The following is a 14572-nucleotide window of genomic DNA, read 5'->3' on the forward strand; positions in this document are numbered from 1 at the left end:
ACGCTGTTTGTTATTTTTATTGTTATTATTATTATTATTATTATTATTAATATCGTTGGAATCATTATCATCGTCATCTTCATCCTCATCCTCATTATTATTATTATTATTCTTATTTTTAACTTAAATTTTTTAATTTTAAAATAATAATTATTGCATCGATATGAAATTCATTTCCTTTTCCCTCCCCACTCCTTCCCCCCTTTTTTTAATGCGCGTGTGACGTAAGAGTAATGGCGTAATGCTCGTTTGACGATAAATAAAAATATGTATATTAATTACTCGGGCGATTTTAATTTTTTTTTAAGACGCCCTTTTTTAATAAGACGTTATCATATCGTGTGTGCGGTAATTCAAAGGAAAATTCGATTAAAAAGAAAAAATATTAAAAGGAAATTTCCGTACGACGACGTCTCTTCAACGTCTACGAACGTTAAAATTTTTCTTTTTTTTTTTTTCTTCTGTTTTGCTGAAAGGAAATGAATGAATAATATATTGTTATTATTATTATTATTATTATTATTATTATTATTATTATTATTATTATTATTATTATTATTATTATTATTATTATTATTATTATTATTATTATTATTATTATTATTATTATTATTATTATTATTATTATTATTATTATTATTATTATTATTATTATTATTATTATTATTATTATTATTATTATTATTATTATTATTATTATTATTATTATTATTATTATTATTATTATTATTATTATTATTATTATTATTATTATTATTATTATTATTATTATTATTATTATTATTATTATTATTATTATTATTATTATTATTATTATTATTATTATTATTATTATTATTATTATTATTATTATTATTATTATTATTATTATTATTATTATTATTATTATTATTATTATTATTATTAGTACTACTGCCATCGACGCGGTCGTTGTCGTTGTCGTCATCATTATTTTTATCATTATTATTATTATTTTTAATATTCAGAATTCGGGTTTTATTTTTAATGAAAAGTTTTAAAAAAAAAAAAAAACTTTTTTACGTTTGTATCGATTTAAAAAAAAAAGAAAACAATTTTACCGTTGCTGTCGTTTGCTGTTGTTTGTTGTTGTTGTTATGAAATAAGTTTACAACTTATTTTGTTTTTCCGAGTTATTACTTAAATTTAATTTAATTTTTCGATATATATATATAATTTTTTTAAAGCTGATAAAAAGTTTTTTAATTTCTTTATTGGATTATTTTTTTAAAAACAAAATTTTCCCTGGAAATTATGGAAAGGAAAAGAAAAGCGGATGTAAAAAAAGAAAAAAAATTTTGGACAATTTTTTTTTTTCCGAGTCGGCCATGATTAAATTGAATCCCTCAAAATTTTTTTTTTTTTTGTGAAAATTTAATTTATACGTTTTTTTATAATTTAAAATTTTCTATTATTATTATTATTATTATTATTATTATTATTATTATTATTATTATTATTATTAAATAATTTGAAAGTGTTTTTCATTTTTTATTTATTTTATTTATTTACTCAACCGAAAAGGAAATAAAAAAAAAAAAATTTTCGTCTGCTTTTCTTTTCGACTTTATTTTTTTTTTTTTTTTTGTACCAAATTGCTGGAAGGGTAAACATTTTTTTTTTTTTTTGAAAATATCAAAATTTATAATAAAATAAAAAAAAATAAAATAAAGTTGTTCCCAAAGCTGCGATCGAAAGCTCGAGGCTCCAGCACAAAAAAAAAAAATTTTCCAGTTTTATTTCAATTCTTTTTTTGTATCTTTATATAATAGAAATTTTTTTTTTTAAAAAACAAAACGACTAGAAAAGTCAAAATATTTAAAAAATTGTTTCCGGTTTTTTTTTTTAAACGACTGAAGAAAAATAAATTTGTTTTTTTTTTTTTTTTATTTTCCAGGTTCCATAGCATTAGAACTTAAAAATCAATCCGTCGGTTCTGTGTCAACACTTCCAAAATCACGATTAGGAGATGATGGTGATGGATCAACGGATTATTGTCCACCCGATTTGCTTACGTTTCCGACTAAAAACCATCAGAATTCTTCCACTGACGCCATACCCTACGTCACATCCTCTTCCTCCTCCGATAGATCTCCTTATCCGAGACCGCAAAAATTATTAAACAGTCCACAATTCGCCGGACAATTCGGAACTCTTCCCTATTCGAGAAGTCACAGTCCGTTTTCGCCTCCATTGGGTATAGTACCCAGGCAATCGGGTTACGTGACAATTCCCAGAAAGCCTAGAGTGCCAAGTTGGAGTTCGCCATTATCCCCGGTTTTAATTGATTCGAACGGAGAAACTCCGGTTAAATCCGAACCCATTTACGATAATCTCGGTCCACGTACGACCGCTGACGGAAGCTCGGGAATAAGTTTGAACAAATGCGACGGAAACGTATCGCATCACAATTATAAAAATCGACCCCTACCTCAAACTCCGTTGGACACCGGCAAACGATACTACGAACCCATTAACGAAAACGACGGAACTTTCACACCGACGGTTTTTAAAAATTCAAGAACTCCCGGAAGTGCCCACCGTAATAATAATAATATTAATAATAGTAATAATTTATCGATAGCCGACGCACCGCCCAGAGACACGTCCACGCCTGATAATAACAAAAGGCAAAGTTGGGCGAGAATAACACCGGAAGGTGCTCAAATACATTCGACGGAAGAAACGGAAAGTTTGATAACGCCCAACTCTATCAATCCTCGTATCACAGCGAATCGGAAAATTCCACCGAATCCACCGCCAAAACCTAAGAAAAAACCTGGAAAAGCTTTTTACGAAGATGAAGGTGAAGATGGGACCGAAGTTTAATTATTTTTTTTTCAATTAATTTATCAATTTAATAACGGACTCCATGTTTTATTATTATTATTATTATTATTTTCTCTTGTGAAAATTTAATTTTTATATATTTTAATAAAATCGATAATTTAGTTCTTTAACATTCGGAAAATTTTTTTTCCCTTTTTCCTTTTTTTCCAGAACAAATAAAGAAAATTCATAAATGGAATGGAAATGATAATTAGAATTTTACCAAAACTTTTTCTATTGTTTCCGGTTAATCGGTTGTAATCGATCGTGCGTGGGGTCGATCCTGAGTAATAATAATAATAATAATAATAATAATAATAATAATAATAATAATAATAATAATAATAATAAAATTTAAAATTTAATTAAAAAAAAAATTTTAGTATTATTATTACCGTCGAATCCCTTTTTCTTTCATAACTCGTAAAAATTCTTTTTCGATTATTTCCAGAATTTTCCCCTTCTGTATCGCACAACATCATCATTATCATCATCATTTCCGCTCGGTTATATTTAAAAATGTTTTTTATGTTTTTTACGCTTCATTTTTCGGGTGCTTTCGAAAATCATTTGGGTATTAAAATAAAATAACGAATATAAAAATAATTTTTTTTTCTTTTTTGTTTTCAATATGGCGGACGTTTTTCGCTTGTTTTCGTTTAAGTGAAAAAAAAAAAACGTTTCAATTCGAAGAAGGAAATTTTTTTTTTTCCTAAGTATAATATATAGTGGATAACCTCGTTACGTCGTCTCCATTTTTTTTTCGTATTGTCGTGTCATCAGAATAATGAAATAAAAAAAAATTTTATTTCATTATTTTGAAATGGGCGTCGGAAAAATTTAGGGTTTTTTTTTTAAAAAAATGTTTTGTTTTTCGTCACTTCCGGTAATTTAAATAAAATTTTGTTTGAGATTTTAAAAGTAAAATTTCAAAATGGCGGATTGAATTAAGTTAAGCGTTTTAACGTAAGAATCTCTTGAGTTTAAACAAAAAAAAAAAAAATTATTATTATAATTTTGATGAAACGGTAATGGTCGTTTTTGTAAAATTTTGTTATTTCTTTTCAACTCTCGTGAGTTTTCTCCAGTCAAGAGGTCGAATTCCAGTAAAACAAAAGAGAATTAACCGAAAAAAAAAAAGGATGAACACGAACAAAACGTTTTGCGGTTATTTTTTGTTTTGCTGTTGTAAAGTAACGGAAACTCTTTGTAACTTGTACTGTAATAATTTTTTTTTTTTTTGACCTTTCCACGAATAAAATCGTGATTTTTCCTTTTTTTTTTTTTATTCTTCTTCCACTTCTTTTATCCCCAACTGTCGAATCAGAAATTTAAATTTAACATTTACGACGTTCACGTTCTTTAATTTAAATTTTTTGTAACCCGAAATTTTTCTTCTTTTTTAACTTAGGTAAGTACAGATTAGTGACGTCATATTTATTTACCTTTTTCAATTAGGAAAATCTTTGAATCGACAACAGTGATGATAGTAATAATGATAATAATAAATAAAAATCGAAACAAAAGCATCACAGCTCCACAGGATCATCAAGCCTACAAGAAAGTAATTCTTAAAATCTGACCAGACGACAGCAATTATATCAGCCAAATGCAACTGGAAACCATCAATAAACTTAACTCCAGGATATCTTAAACTGGCAGAATGTGTAAAATAAAACAGGTACAATAAGATACCGCCAATGGAATACCTCGGGAATGATTCAAAAATGATGTAATCACATTTCGATTATCCCGTTTACGTCATTTGTATGACCAACGAATAGGCAGAGGCAAAACCGCACCCACCAACAAACTCAAAACATGATTTGAAATACTTAAAACATTCGTACGAACGGTAATAAGTTATTTAGAATTTGGAAATCGAGCATAGATGTTATGTTCTTCGATGGATTTTTTTTGCTTGTCTTTCCTTCTTCTCGTCGTCGAAACTGCAAATCGATAAGTCTTCATTTCCGATTCGATTATCGGTCGATGCACAACTCCACGTTTTCCTTCTTTCTTCTCTAGGTCTCCGTTTTTGGTGATGGCTACTCTATCGTATCAGAGCACACTAGTACTTGCGAAGAAGAAGAATTATTACTACTCCTCTGTACTGTAGCAAGCAAGATGTTCTTCTCAATTGGTATGAGTTATAACTGAAAGTCGATCACTTTGTTCGTAAACAATGTCGAAGACCTTCACGATCCCTGCACTAAATTGAAGATACCAAAAGTTGATGGACGAACGTCACCGGAACACGTCAAGATCAGAAGAACCGTTTTTTTTTCGTTCTCCTTTTATGTGTCAACCTTTCACTTCCAAAAAAGCTTCAACCACGGGCATAATAAAAGCACACAAAGGAAAGGACCGAGTGGATGGTTCGCTAATATTTTTTAATTCGGTACCCATTGTTACTGTTTTTTGGTGTTTATAACTTTTATATACGTTTTCGTGAATAAATTAAGGACGGGAACATAACAACAGGAGTCATGTACGCCACAATGAATAAAAGAAAACTTGAGAAATCCTACAGGATTCTTCTGCAACACAACAGCACCACCACCACCACCGATATCAAACGCTTAATTCCTATAGAATCGGATATAAACGGCCTGTTAAAACGGACGTTGTAAAACTCCATTAAAAAAAAACATAAAACTTTATATTAAAAAAAAAAAAAAAAAATAATAATAATAATAATAATAATAATACAAGAATTTAATTAAAAATTAATTTTTAAAAAGTTTTTTTTTTGGAATTTTGTTTTTTTTTTTTTTTTTTTTTTTTTTTTTGTTTTTAGAAGGAAAAGTAAAACCAATGTTGAAATTATTTTATTTTTATTGTTTTTCAATAAATTGAACCTGTTGTTGTTGTTGTTGTAACAGTAAAAAATTTTAAAAGTTGTTAAACGATTGTGTATATTATTGGGGGTCAAATGTAAAAAAAATTGTTTAAAAAAAAAAAAAACATTTTATTTTAGTTTTACTGTTTTGGGAATAAAATTTTACACACACACACACAAAAAGGTTTTTATATGAATTCAATGAATATTTTATTTTTACTTTTTTTTTTTAGAAGGTACAGGAAGAGGAGAAATATGGCAGTAGGAAAGGAAAAGGAAATAGTTTATTTATTTATTTTATATATTTTTTTTAAAATTTCCTTTACATTAACCTCCCATCACTTTTTTTTTGTGGTAAATTTATCGGTTCGATACTTTGGTTAAACCAGGTGTATCGAACAACAATTCAAAAAACTTTTGATGGGAAAGTAGTAAAAACTTTCAATTAATTTTTTTCTATTTTAAATTGATTTTTTTTTTTTTTTTGCTAAGGTTTAATGATTGATGGGATTAGTAGTAGTAATAGTAGTAGTGGTATACCACCGTTGAATAACTGTAACGAAAATTTTCATCAATTTTAAATGCAATTTTTCCCTTCATTAAATTTTATTGTTTTTATTTTTATGACGTTTGTTGAGTCTTATCAATATAATGGAATGTTTGATAATAAATTATTCTATTTTGATTTACATTTTCAGGTTTTACTTAAGGTAAAGGATCTTAAAAAGGTTTTAATTTTATAAAACTACCATTCAAGTGGGTGGATGTGGCATCTTTAACTGTTTATTTTTTTTCCAGTTTGATATTTTCTCCTGTTATCAGTGACTCCTTATTTAGTCACACTGAAAAATTGTGTGAAGGTGATGATGCGGTATCTAGTTCGTTTAAATAAATCTCATTTGAATAAATTGTAAAAGGTAAAAAGAATGTTAATGTGGTTTAGTGAAAGAGATTAGATTAATTTTTTTTTTTTTTTAGGTTTTTTTTGTGGTGATGTTATCAGGCATTTTTGAAAGTTGAGAACTATTCTCGTGAAAAATTTATCTTCAAGATGCAAACTGAGTTCGCCCATTAGTTCAGATTTTATTACTTATCTTCGACTGGTTGGTTTGCAAAGTAAATGCAGACGTACAAACAAATTTAATTTTTTATTGGAAAGCAAATTGTTTGTTACGAACGTGTTGTTCGACAGGAAACGCAATGGGAAAATCCAAATCTGTTTGGTAATATCATGTAATTTAATATCAAATTTTTTACTTTTAGGATTTTCATCAAGTAAATTTTTTAAACGTGAAAATGGTAGCTCATTTACAATTAAAGCAAACCACAACACAAAAGAACAAATGCATAAACATCAATTTTTTTTTTCAAAGACAATTTTCCTCATCTTATAATTACAAGATTGTAGACATTCCTTTTAAGTTTCACTCATGTAAAATCCTCATTAAGTTTTTATTTAACACTTAATATATATTTTTTTTTTGTTAACTCAGGAGAAACGCATTTCGCACTTACCACCCCTACCGGTAGCAGGGAGAGTGTGCGACTCAGTCGAGGCCACTACCCAACTAAGACTTCTGGATGTGCTTTGCTGCGCTTTTTTTTCCCCGGAGAGGAGGGGCGGTCGCAAGAGTATGACCCGCATTTTGGCCTCAACCCCTTCCCGTAAAGCCGGAATCATCAGATCCGGACTTGCGATGGAGGGAGCGAATCCCCCACCGGCGCAGCCGCCGCAGAGATCCGCTCCTCCTAATTGGGATACTCCCATCAATACAATACACAAATACATACATATAATTTCATTAATATAATAATCATGTTAGGGTGAAACCTTTCCGAATATCTCTTTTGGTCCGGCTTCACTTTTTGCAATGTTTGCAACCCTAAGTATAATGATGATGATGATGTACAAAAAAAAAAAATAAAATCCTGTCCCGCCCGTCGTCGGTTTGGGAATAGGAAACGGGAACTCCTCCGCCGCGGAGGAGATTACGAAGAAATCGTGACCGACGCAGTTTTGCTGGGGCTTAAGCGGAGTGCCGGGCGTCGCGGCTCGGGTTCACCGAGCGATATGGAGTTCGAAGGAGGAGAGTTGGAAGGAGCTCTTGAGCGAAGTAGATTCGGATCCGAGGGGTTTTCCGTTTCGCATCGTGACGAAGAAGCTGCGGAGTTCGTCGGAGCCGCTGACGGCCGGCATGACGGGGAAGTTTCTCGCTGAAGTGATCGCGGAGCTCTTTCCTCGCGTCGCGCCCTACGCCTTTCCTCCGGCGAACTTCGCCTTCGACCGCGAAACCAACCGAGTCACCGAGAGGGAGATCCGCATCTTCCTCGACGCGGCCTCCAAGAAGCACTCGGCTCCGGGCCCGAACGGCGTGCATTTTCGGATCCTCAGCAGGTCTGCCGGGTTGATGTGTTCGAGTCTTTCGTCGCTTTACACCGCGTGTTTCGAAGAGGCGTCGTTTCCGAAGCAGTGGAGGTGAGTGAACCTCGTGCTGCTCGAAAAACCGGGTAGAGACCCGTCGACACCCGGCGCTTATCGGCCGCTTTGCCTTCTCGACGTGAAGGATAAATTGTTCGAGCGCGTCGTGGCGTCGCGGATAATCGGTCACATCGGGGCAGACGGAGAGAGGAACGACCTCTATCCGAATCAGTAAGGCTTCCGGGAGGGCCGTTCCACGATCGACGCGCTCGTTCGAGTCCGAGGCGAGATGAAGGAAACGCGGTTTTCATCGACGTGAAAAACGCCGACAATTCCGTTCCGTGGTTCGAGAAGTCCGTTCCCGACTATCTCGTGTCGTTGATAGGGTCCTTCCTTTCGGAGAGGGAGATTTCGTACGAGAAGCCGGACGGAACGACGGAAACGGCGGGCGTTTTCTGCGGCGTGCCCCAGGTATTGGTCCTCGGATCGCTCCACTAAAATATTGCCTACGACTGCGTCCTCAAATCGAGAACCAAACCTAAGTATTTGAGCGTTCTCCCCAATCCGATTCTCACGTTATCAATGTTTAATGAGATGTCGCGGTGCGCGGGTTTCGTGGACGATGAAACCCGCACGCTTCCGTTTTCGGCAGAGACATCCGAAGTCCGCAGGAAGCAAGGTGTCGTCAGCGTAGCAAGTCAACGCCTTCAGGAAGAACTGTCCGGGTGAGGACACGATCATAGGCGATGTTCCACAGGAGTGGTCCTAGAATCCATCTCTGGGGCACGCCGCAGAACACGTCCGCCCTTCCCATCGTTCCGTCCGGTTTCTCGTACGTGATCTTCCTCTCCGAGAGGAAGGAACCTATGATCTACGTCAAGTAGTCGGGAACAGACTTCGACGCTAGTCCGTCCCTTATCACGGACCACGGTATCGAATTGAACGCGTTTTTGATGTCGATCGAGACGGCGATTGCGACGCTGTCCCGATGAAGAGTGTTCCGGATTCCGGAGCACACGCAGTCGAATGCGTCGGTTGTTGAACGGCCCGCTCGGAAGCCTTACTGATTCGGAGAAAGGTCGTACCCCCTGAGCTTAAATGTTCTTCTATTCCAGACGCGATCACGCGCTCGAACAACTTGCCCTCTACTCCGAGAAGACAAATTGGCCGATACGCGCTCGGCGTTGTCGGATCTCTACCCGGTTTGTCCAGCAACACGAGGTTCGCCTCCTTCCACGGTGTCCGGAATGTCGCCCTCAGAAGCACGCGGTGTAGAGCGCCGAGAGACACGCACACAGCACTCCAGCGGACTCGCCGAGAATGTGATAATATACGCCGTTCGGGCCCAGAGCCGAGCGCCTCTTCGAGGCCGCGTCGAGGAGAAAACAAACCTCCCCCTCCGTCACTGCGGTGTCGCGGTCGCGGTTTATGTCGTATGAGAGATCTGCCGGGGGAAACACGAACGGCTCGGCGCGAGGGAAGAGCTCTGCGATCACTTCAGCAAGAAACTCCTGCGTCATGCCGGCCGTCAGCGATACCGACGAACCCCTCAGTTTGTTAGTCCCGAGACGGAACGGGAGATCCCAAGGATTCGAATCCGCTTCGCTCAGAAGTTCCTCCCAACACGCCTCCTTGAAACTCCGTATTGCTCGTCGGACCCGAACCCGCGGAGCCCTCCATTCCGCCTTTAAACGCGCAAGTTCGTCGTCGTTCACGATGTCCTCGTAGCGTCCTCCCCGTTTGATCAAATGTTTTTTTCTGCCGACGAACCGGCGACGTGCGAGGCAGGATTCTTTCCACAATTCTCCTATCTCGTCCGACCACCAGTACTTCGGCCGTTTCCGCGTTTTCGAGCGCGAGCCGATCCTCTTCATGCAGGAGTCCGAGATCCGTCGTAGGTCGTTCTGGACTCCCCACGCCATGTCGTACACGCTTCTTCTTCCTGCGCCTGGAGCAACTTCGTCTCTCCAGGCCTCCGCAGCGAGACACTCGGTGAGCCATTCGTCGTCGAACGATCTCAGGTTCCGCCGGGGCGGGACGACGCGGAGCCCGTCGGACGAGGAGCCCCGAACGAAAACGCCACATAGGCGTATGGTTTATATACCTTAAATTAACCAATCACGAGTGAAAATGAAGGCGTAAAAAAAGATACAAAATGTTAATTTTTTTTACAACAATTTTGAATGGTAAAATACGTTAAGATGTATCAGAAAAACATAAGAAAAAGGAGGTGTACATTTAAAATCAGGTGTGCGGAGATTTTATATTTAATAAATCAATAAATAAATAAAAAATTGATTTTTAATACATTTATTTATTATAAAGTTTAAGTTATAAATACTTTACAATTTATACTGTATCAAATTTTTTATCTTTTATTTTTTTAATGCGTAATTTTTATTATTATTATTTAAAAAAATAATCAGTAAATTAATAAAATAAATTTTCAGGAAAAATTATTTGCTTCGATCGATCGAAATACAATGGCATGGCTCCCAGTGCTCCCACGATGACCGGAATAGTTTCCACAACCTGGCTATTTCAATTTCTAAAATTCTGCACTTCAGCTTTTTGTCTGCTTCTTTGGCTGTGGTGTTTTTTTCTGCCGGCACGGATACTTCAATCATTTTGCACCACTTTTCCGTATTATACCTCAGGATGACATCCGGTTTGTTGGCCGACGGCTAGGATTTATGATATACTGATGTGAGAATTACGAATGTATATTATTATGAATTATTATGTATATTATTTATTGTTTTTTACATCGTTGCGCACTTTCCCCCTCACTCTTTTTGTGTTGACTCGAAACCCCTCTACTCCCCTACCCCCCCCAAAAAAAAAATTCAAAAAAACGATGGAAAAAATTTAATTTTTTTTTTGTTTACGTTTTTCGGTGATGTTATTGTTTTTGTTTACGTTTTTCGGTTTTGTTTTTGTTTTTGTTTACGTTTTTTTATTTTTTATTTTTTTTTACATTTTTTGGATTTTTTTTTTGTTTACATTTTTTGGTGTTGTTTTTGTTTTTGTTTACATTTTTCGGTTTTGTTTTTGTTTTTGTTTACGTTTTTTGATTTTTTTGATTTTTTTTTTTTTTTTACGTTTTTTGGATTTTTTTTTTGTTTACGTTTTTCGGTGTTGTTATTGTTTTTGTTTACGTTTTTTGTTTTTGTTTTGGTTTACGTTAGAAAAACATAAGAATGAAGAGGTTTATTTTTTTTTCAAATCACGAGTGAAAATGGGAGTGTGGATTTATAGATAAAATCAGGTGTACAAAAATTTTAAATCAATTATTAATAAATATTTTTTTATTAAATCACTTTTATTTTTGTTACAAAAGTTACAGACTATTTGTATATTTAAACTTAAAATAATACAATTATTACAAAAAAATATTAAAAACTAATTACATCACAATAAACTAGACTTAATTACAAAATTTTTGATATATAATTTATAAATAAATTATTAAATAAAACTATTAAAATTATTTAAAGAAGTCGATATGCGTAAACGCATATCAACCGTTGCACACTACCTTACAATTATTATTATTATTATTATGGTCACTCTTAAACACGACAAGGCTCTTATTTGTCGGGGTTTTTAAGCATTTATCCCAGGTTTCTACCCGATTCCTTAGAGACAAATATTCGAATTTCGGTGGTGCTATTTATAATATTTTCCGAAGAATGTGGGCCGTCCCACATAGTGCGATTTCCTGGATGGTTTCTTCTTTTAGGTTCTTCAAAATCTTTTTTAAATTTTCTTTCACTGAATGTGGCATGGCTCCCAATGCTCCCACGATGACCGGAATCGTTTCTGTATTTGTTCCCCACATCCTGGCTATTTCAATTTCCAAATTTCTATATTTCAGCCTTTTGTCTGCTTCTTGGGCTGTCTGGTGTGTTCTTCCGACGGCACAGATACCTTTTTTTTTTTTTTTTTTTTTTTTTTGACCCAGGAGAAATGCAAGTTACGCACGACCCCTCCTGCTAAAGAGGGAGTGTGGGGATCGGTTTGGAATCGAATGAAGGCCTAAACGGGGACCCCTACCCACTAAAACTCCTGGGCATGTCGCAATAGCGTGACCTATATGGAAAGGGGGGGGGAGACGCTCGTGGGAGTGGAACCTACATTTCAGTCTCCCCCCTCCGGTAGGTCAGAACGTTAGCCGTTCCACATGATCACTGTTGGGGAGGTCCGCCCTAATCTCCGTTCCGTCTCCTCCTCGAAAATGAGAACGCACCTCCCGGGACGTTCGGCACCCCTTTCGGAAGTGTCCTCCGGCCCCTCGCCGTGGGGAATTAGATGAGAAACGCGCCTGTTTCTTGAGGATGCGATCAGGGATGGGGATAAAAACTTACCGCGTCACCTGAAAAGGGGTAAAAAGATTAAAACGAAGAGTTATTAGATCGCATCCTCCCTAACGGTGTGTCGAGTATAAAAGGGGACAGAAGAGGAATCGACCGGGGTCGCCGACCCTCGAGAAGAAAGAAAGAAGTGTGTGTGTGTGTGTTTCCGCCCGTCGACGACGGGTTCGCACCCGCCGCCGCCGGGCGTTTTCACCCTCATCTTTGCGAAGACGTTCGCGACCTGCCACGTCGCTCCCGCCTCCGCCGCGGGGAACGCGAGCTTCCGGAACCGGACGACGCGGGCGGGTTTGCTACTCCCGGCCGAACCGCCCGTTTCCTTCACCTGCGCACCCCCCGCCGCTGCCAACGTTTCGGAAGGAAGATCGAAGACATGAGCCTGAAATCCCCGTTCCCCCCCCTCACGACAACCCCACGACGATCGAAGATTGCCAGACCCCGACCGCCGAGAGGCACGCCGACGCACCGAAGCCGGGACGAATCTCCCCCCGACGTAATCGAGAAGGAGATCCGGAGCCCGACTCGGAGTACCGGGACGAATCTCCCCCCGACGTAATCGAGAAGGAGATCCGGAGCCCGACTCGGAGTACCGGGACGAATCCCTTCCTCCCTCGTGCCTAGAAAGACGACTCCGACCTGCCACGCCGTTTTCGCCTCCCCCGCGGGAGAAAACGAACCTTCAGACCCGGACGAACCAGACGGGGCGCGACTCCCGCCCGACTCGTCGAGTCCTTCCGTTAAGCCCTCCCGCCGCCGTCCGTTTGAAAGATCACGAAGATGCGCACCTGAAATGAGATGACGTTATTCCCCGTTCCCTCCCCGACGACCTCGCGACGATCCAAAGTTTGCCAGACTCCGATCGCCGCGAAGAACGCCGACGCACCGAAGTCAGGGCAAATCTCCCCCCGACGTAATCGAGCAAGAGACCCGGAGCCCGACTCGGAGTACCGGGACGAATCCTTTCCTCCCTCGTGCCTCGGGAGACGGTTCGGGCCTGCCACGGCGTTCCCGCATCCCCGCATGGACGAAGTGAGCTTCCGGAGGCGGTGAGAAGTTCCGGAGTTGCGGACTCGACGGAACATCCCCGCAGTCCCCTTCGCCCCTGCCTTAGTCGTTTCGCCCCTGCCGCCGTCCTGTTGACTCTTGCGGTCCGCAGAGCGAGAATCCGACCGGTGCAGGATTTTGACGTCGTCGTCATCGTCGGATCCGTCGTCGTCCCGATCTTCATCTTGTTCGCATCTTCTTTTCGCCGTGGGAATGAATCGCACGCACCGTCATTAAGCATGCGAACCATCCCCCGAGAATGACGAGCTCCCGGAGACGAGTCAATCCCCCGCGAAGGAGCCGGTACATCCCACGCAAGAAGATTTTCCCGCCGACCATCCGCTCGCATCCCCGTTTCCCGGAGCAGGATGATGAAACCCCGAAAGAAAAGTGCCGAGTCCCACACTCTCTCCTCCCCGGAAGGTTTGGTTAGGTACAGGTTTGACTCTTCGTCTGCGACCGAGGAAACGGCTCTCAGCTGCCGCGCATCGGGAACAAGTCCCTAAATACCCCGTCGACCGGCGAGAACGCTTGGTCAGGGCGTCCCGTCGATCGTTTGTCTGAAAATGCGCAACAAACCGAACCCGAATCACACGATCAGAGTCACCCACCCACCCGGCCTCCAAGTAGCTGGATTACAGGAGCACGGCACGGATACCTCAATTAACTTACAATTATTTTTCCGCATTATGCCTGAGGATGATATCTGGTTTGTTAGCTGGCACAGTTCTGTCAGTGTGGATTTGTTGATCATACAAAACTGTGCATGGACCTACTGTCGTAACCGGGCTTGGAATGTGGTTATATCACTCCTTGGGTAATCCATCCATTCCATATTCTCGGCATATACTCCAATGGAGATATTGACATAATTTCTTCTGAGATTGGGCTTTGCTATCATATGTTGCAAGTTGCCCTCCTTCCATTATCTCGTTTTCTTTATTTTCTTGGACGATTTGTTTTGCCCTTTTCAGTACTCCTTTCTTTGTAATTTTTTCTTCCGTATGTATAACTTAGGCTAAGATAGGGTCCTCTTGATGGGATTCT

The 14572-nt window shown here is 38.4% G+C and overlaps 1 protein-coding gene across 1 annotated transcript; it reads left to right on the forward strand.

Moving 5' to 3' along the window:
• Positions 1-1272: 1272 nt before the first annotated feature.
• On the forward strand, positions 1273-3062 carry Phum_PHUM275750 (uncharacterized protein; the record flags this gene model as incomplete). The annotated part of the gene is made up of 3 exons (XM_002426736.1): positions 1273-1339; positions 1916-2824; positions 3019-3062. 3 exons carry the CDS (start codon positions 1273-1275, stop codon positions 3060-3062), a joined length of 1020 nt encoding a protein of 339 aa, XP_002426781.1.
• Between the last annotated feature and the right edge of the window lie 11510 nt (positions 3063-14572).

This window comes from Pediculus humanus, genomic scaffold (genome assembly GCF_000006295.1).
Source record: "Pediculus humanus corporis 1103172107650 genomic scaffold, whole genome shotgun sequence".
In the NCBI taxonomy this organism is placed as follows: domain Eukaryota; kingdom Metazoa; phylum Arthropoda; class Insecta; order Psocodea; family Pediculidae; genus Pediculus; species Pediculus humanus.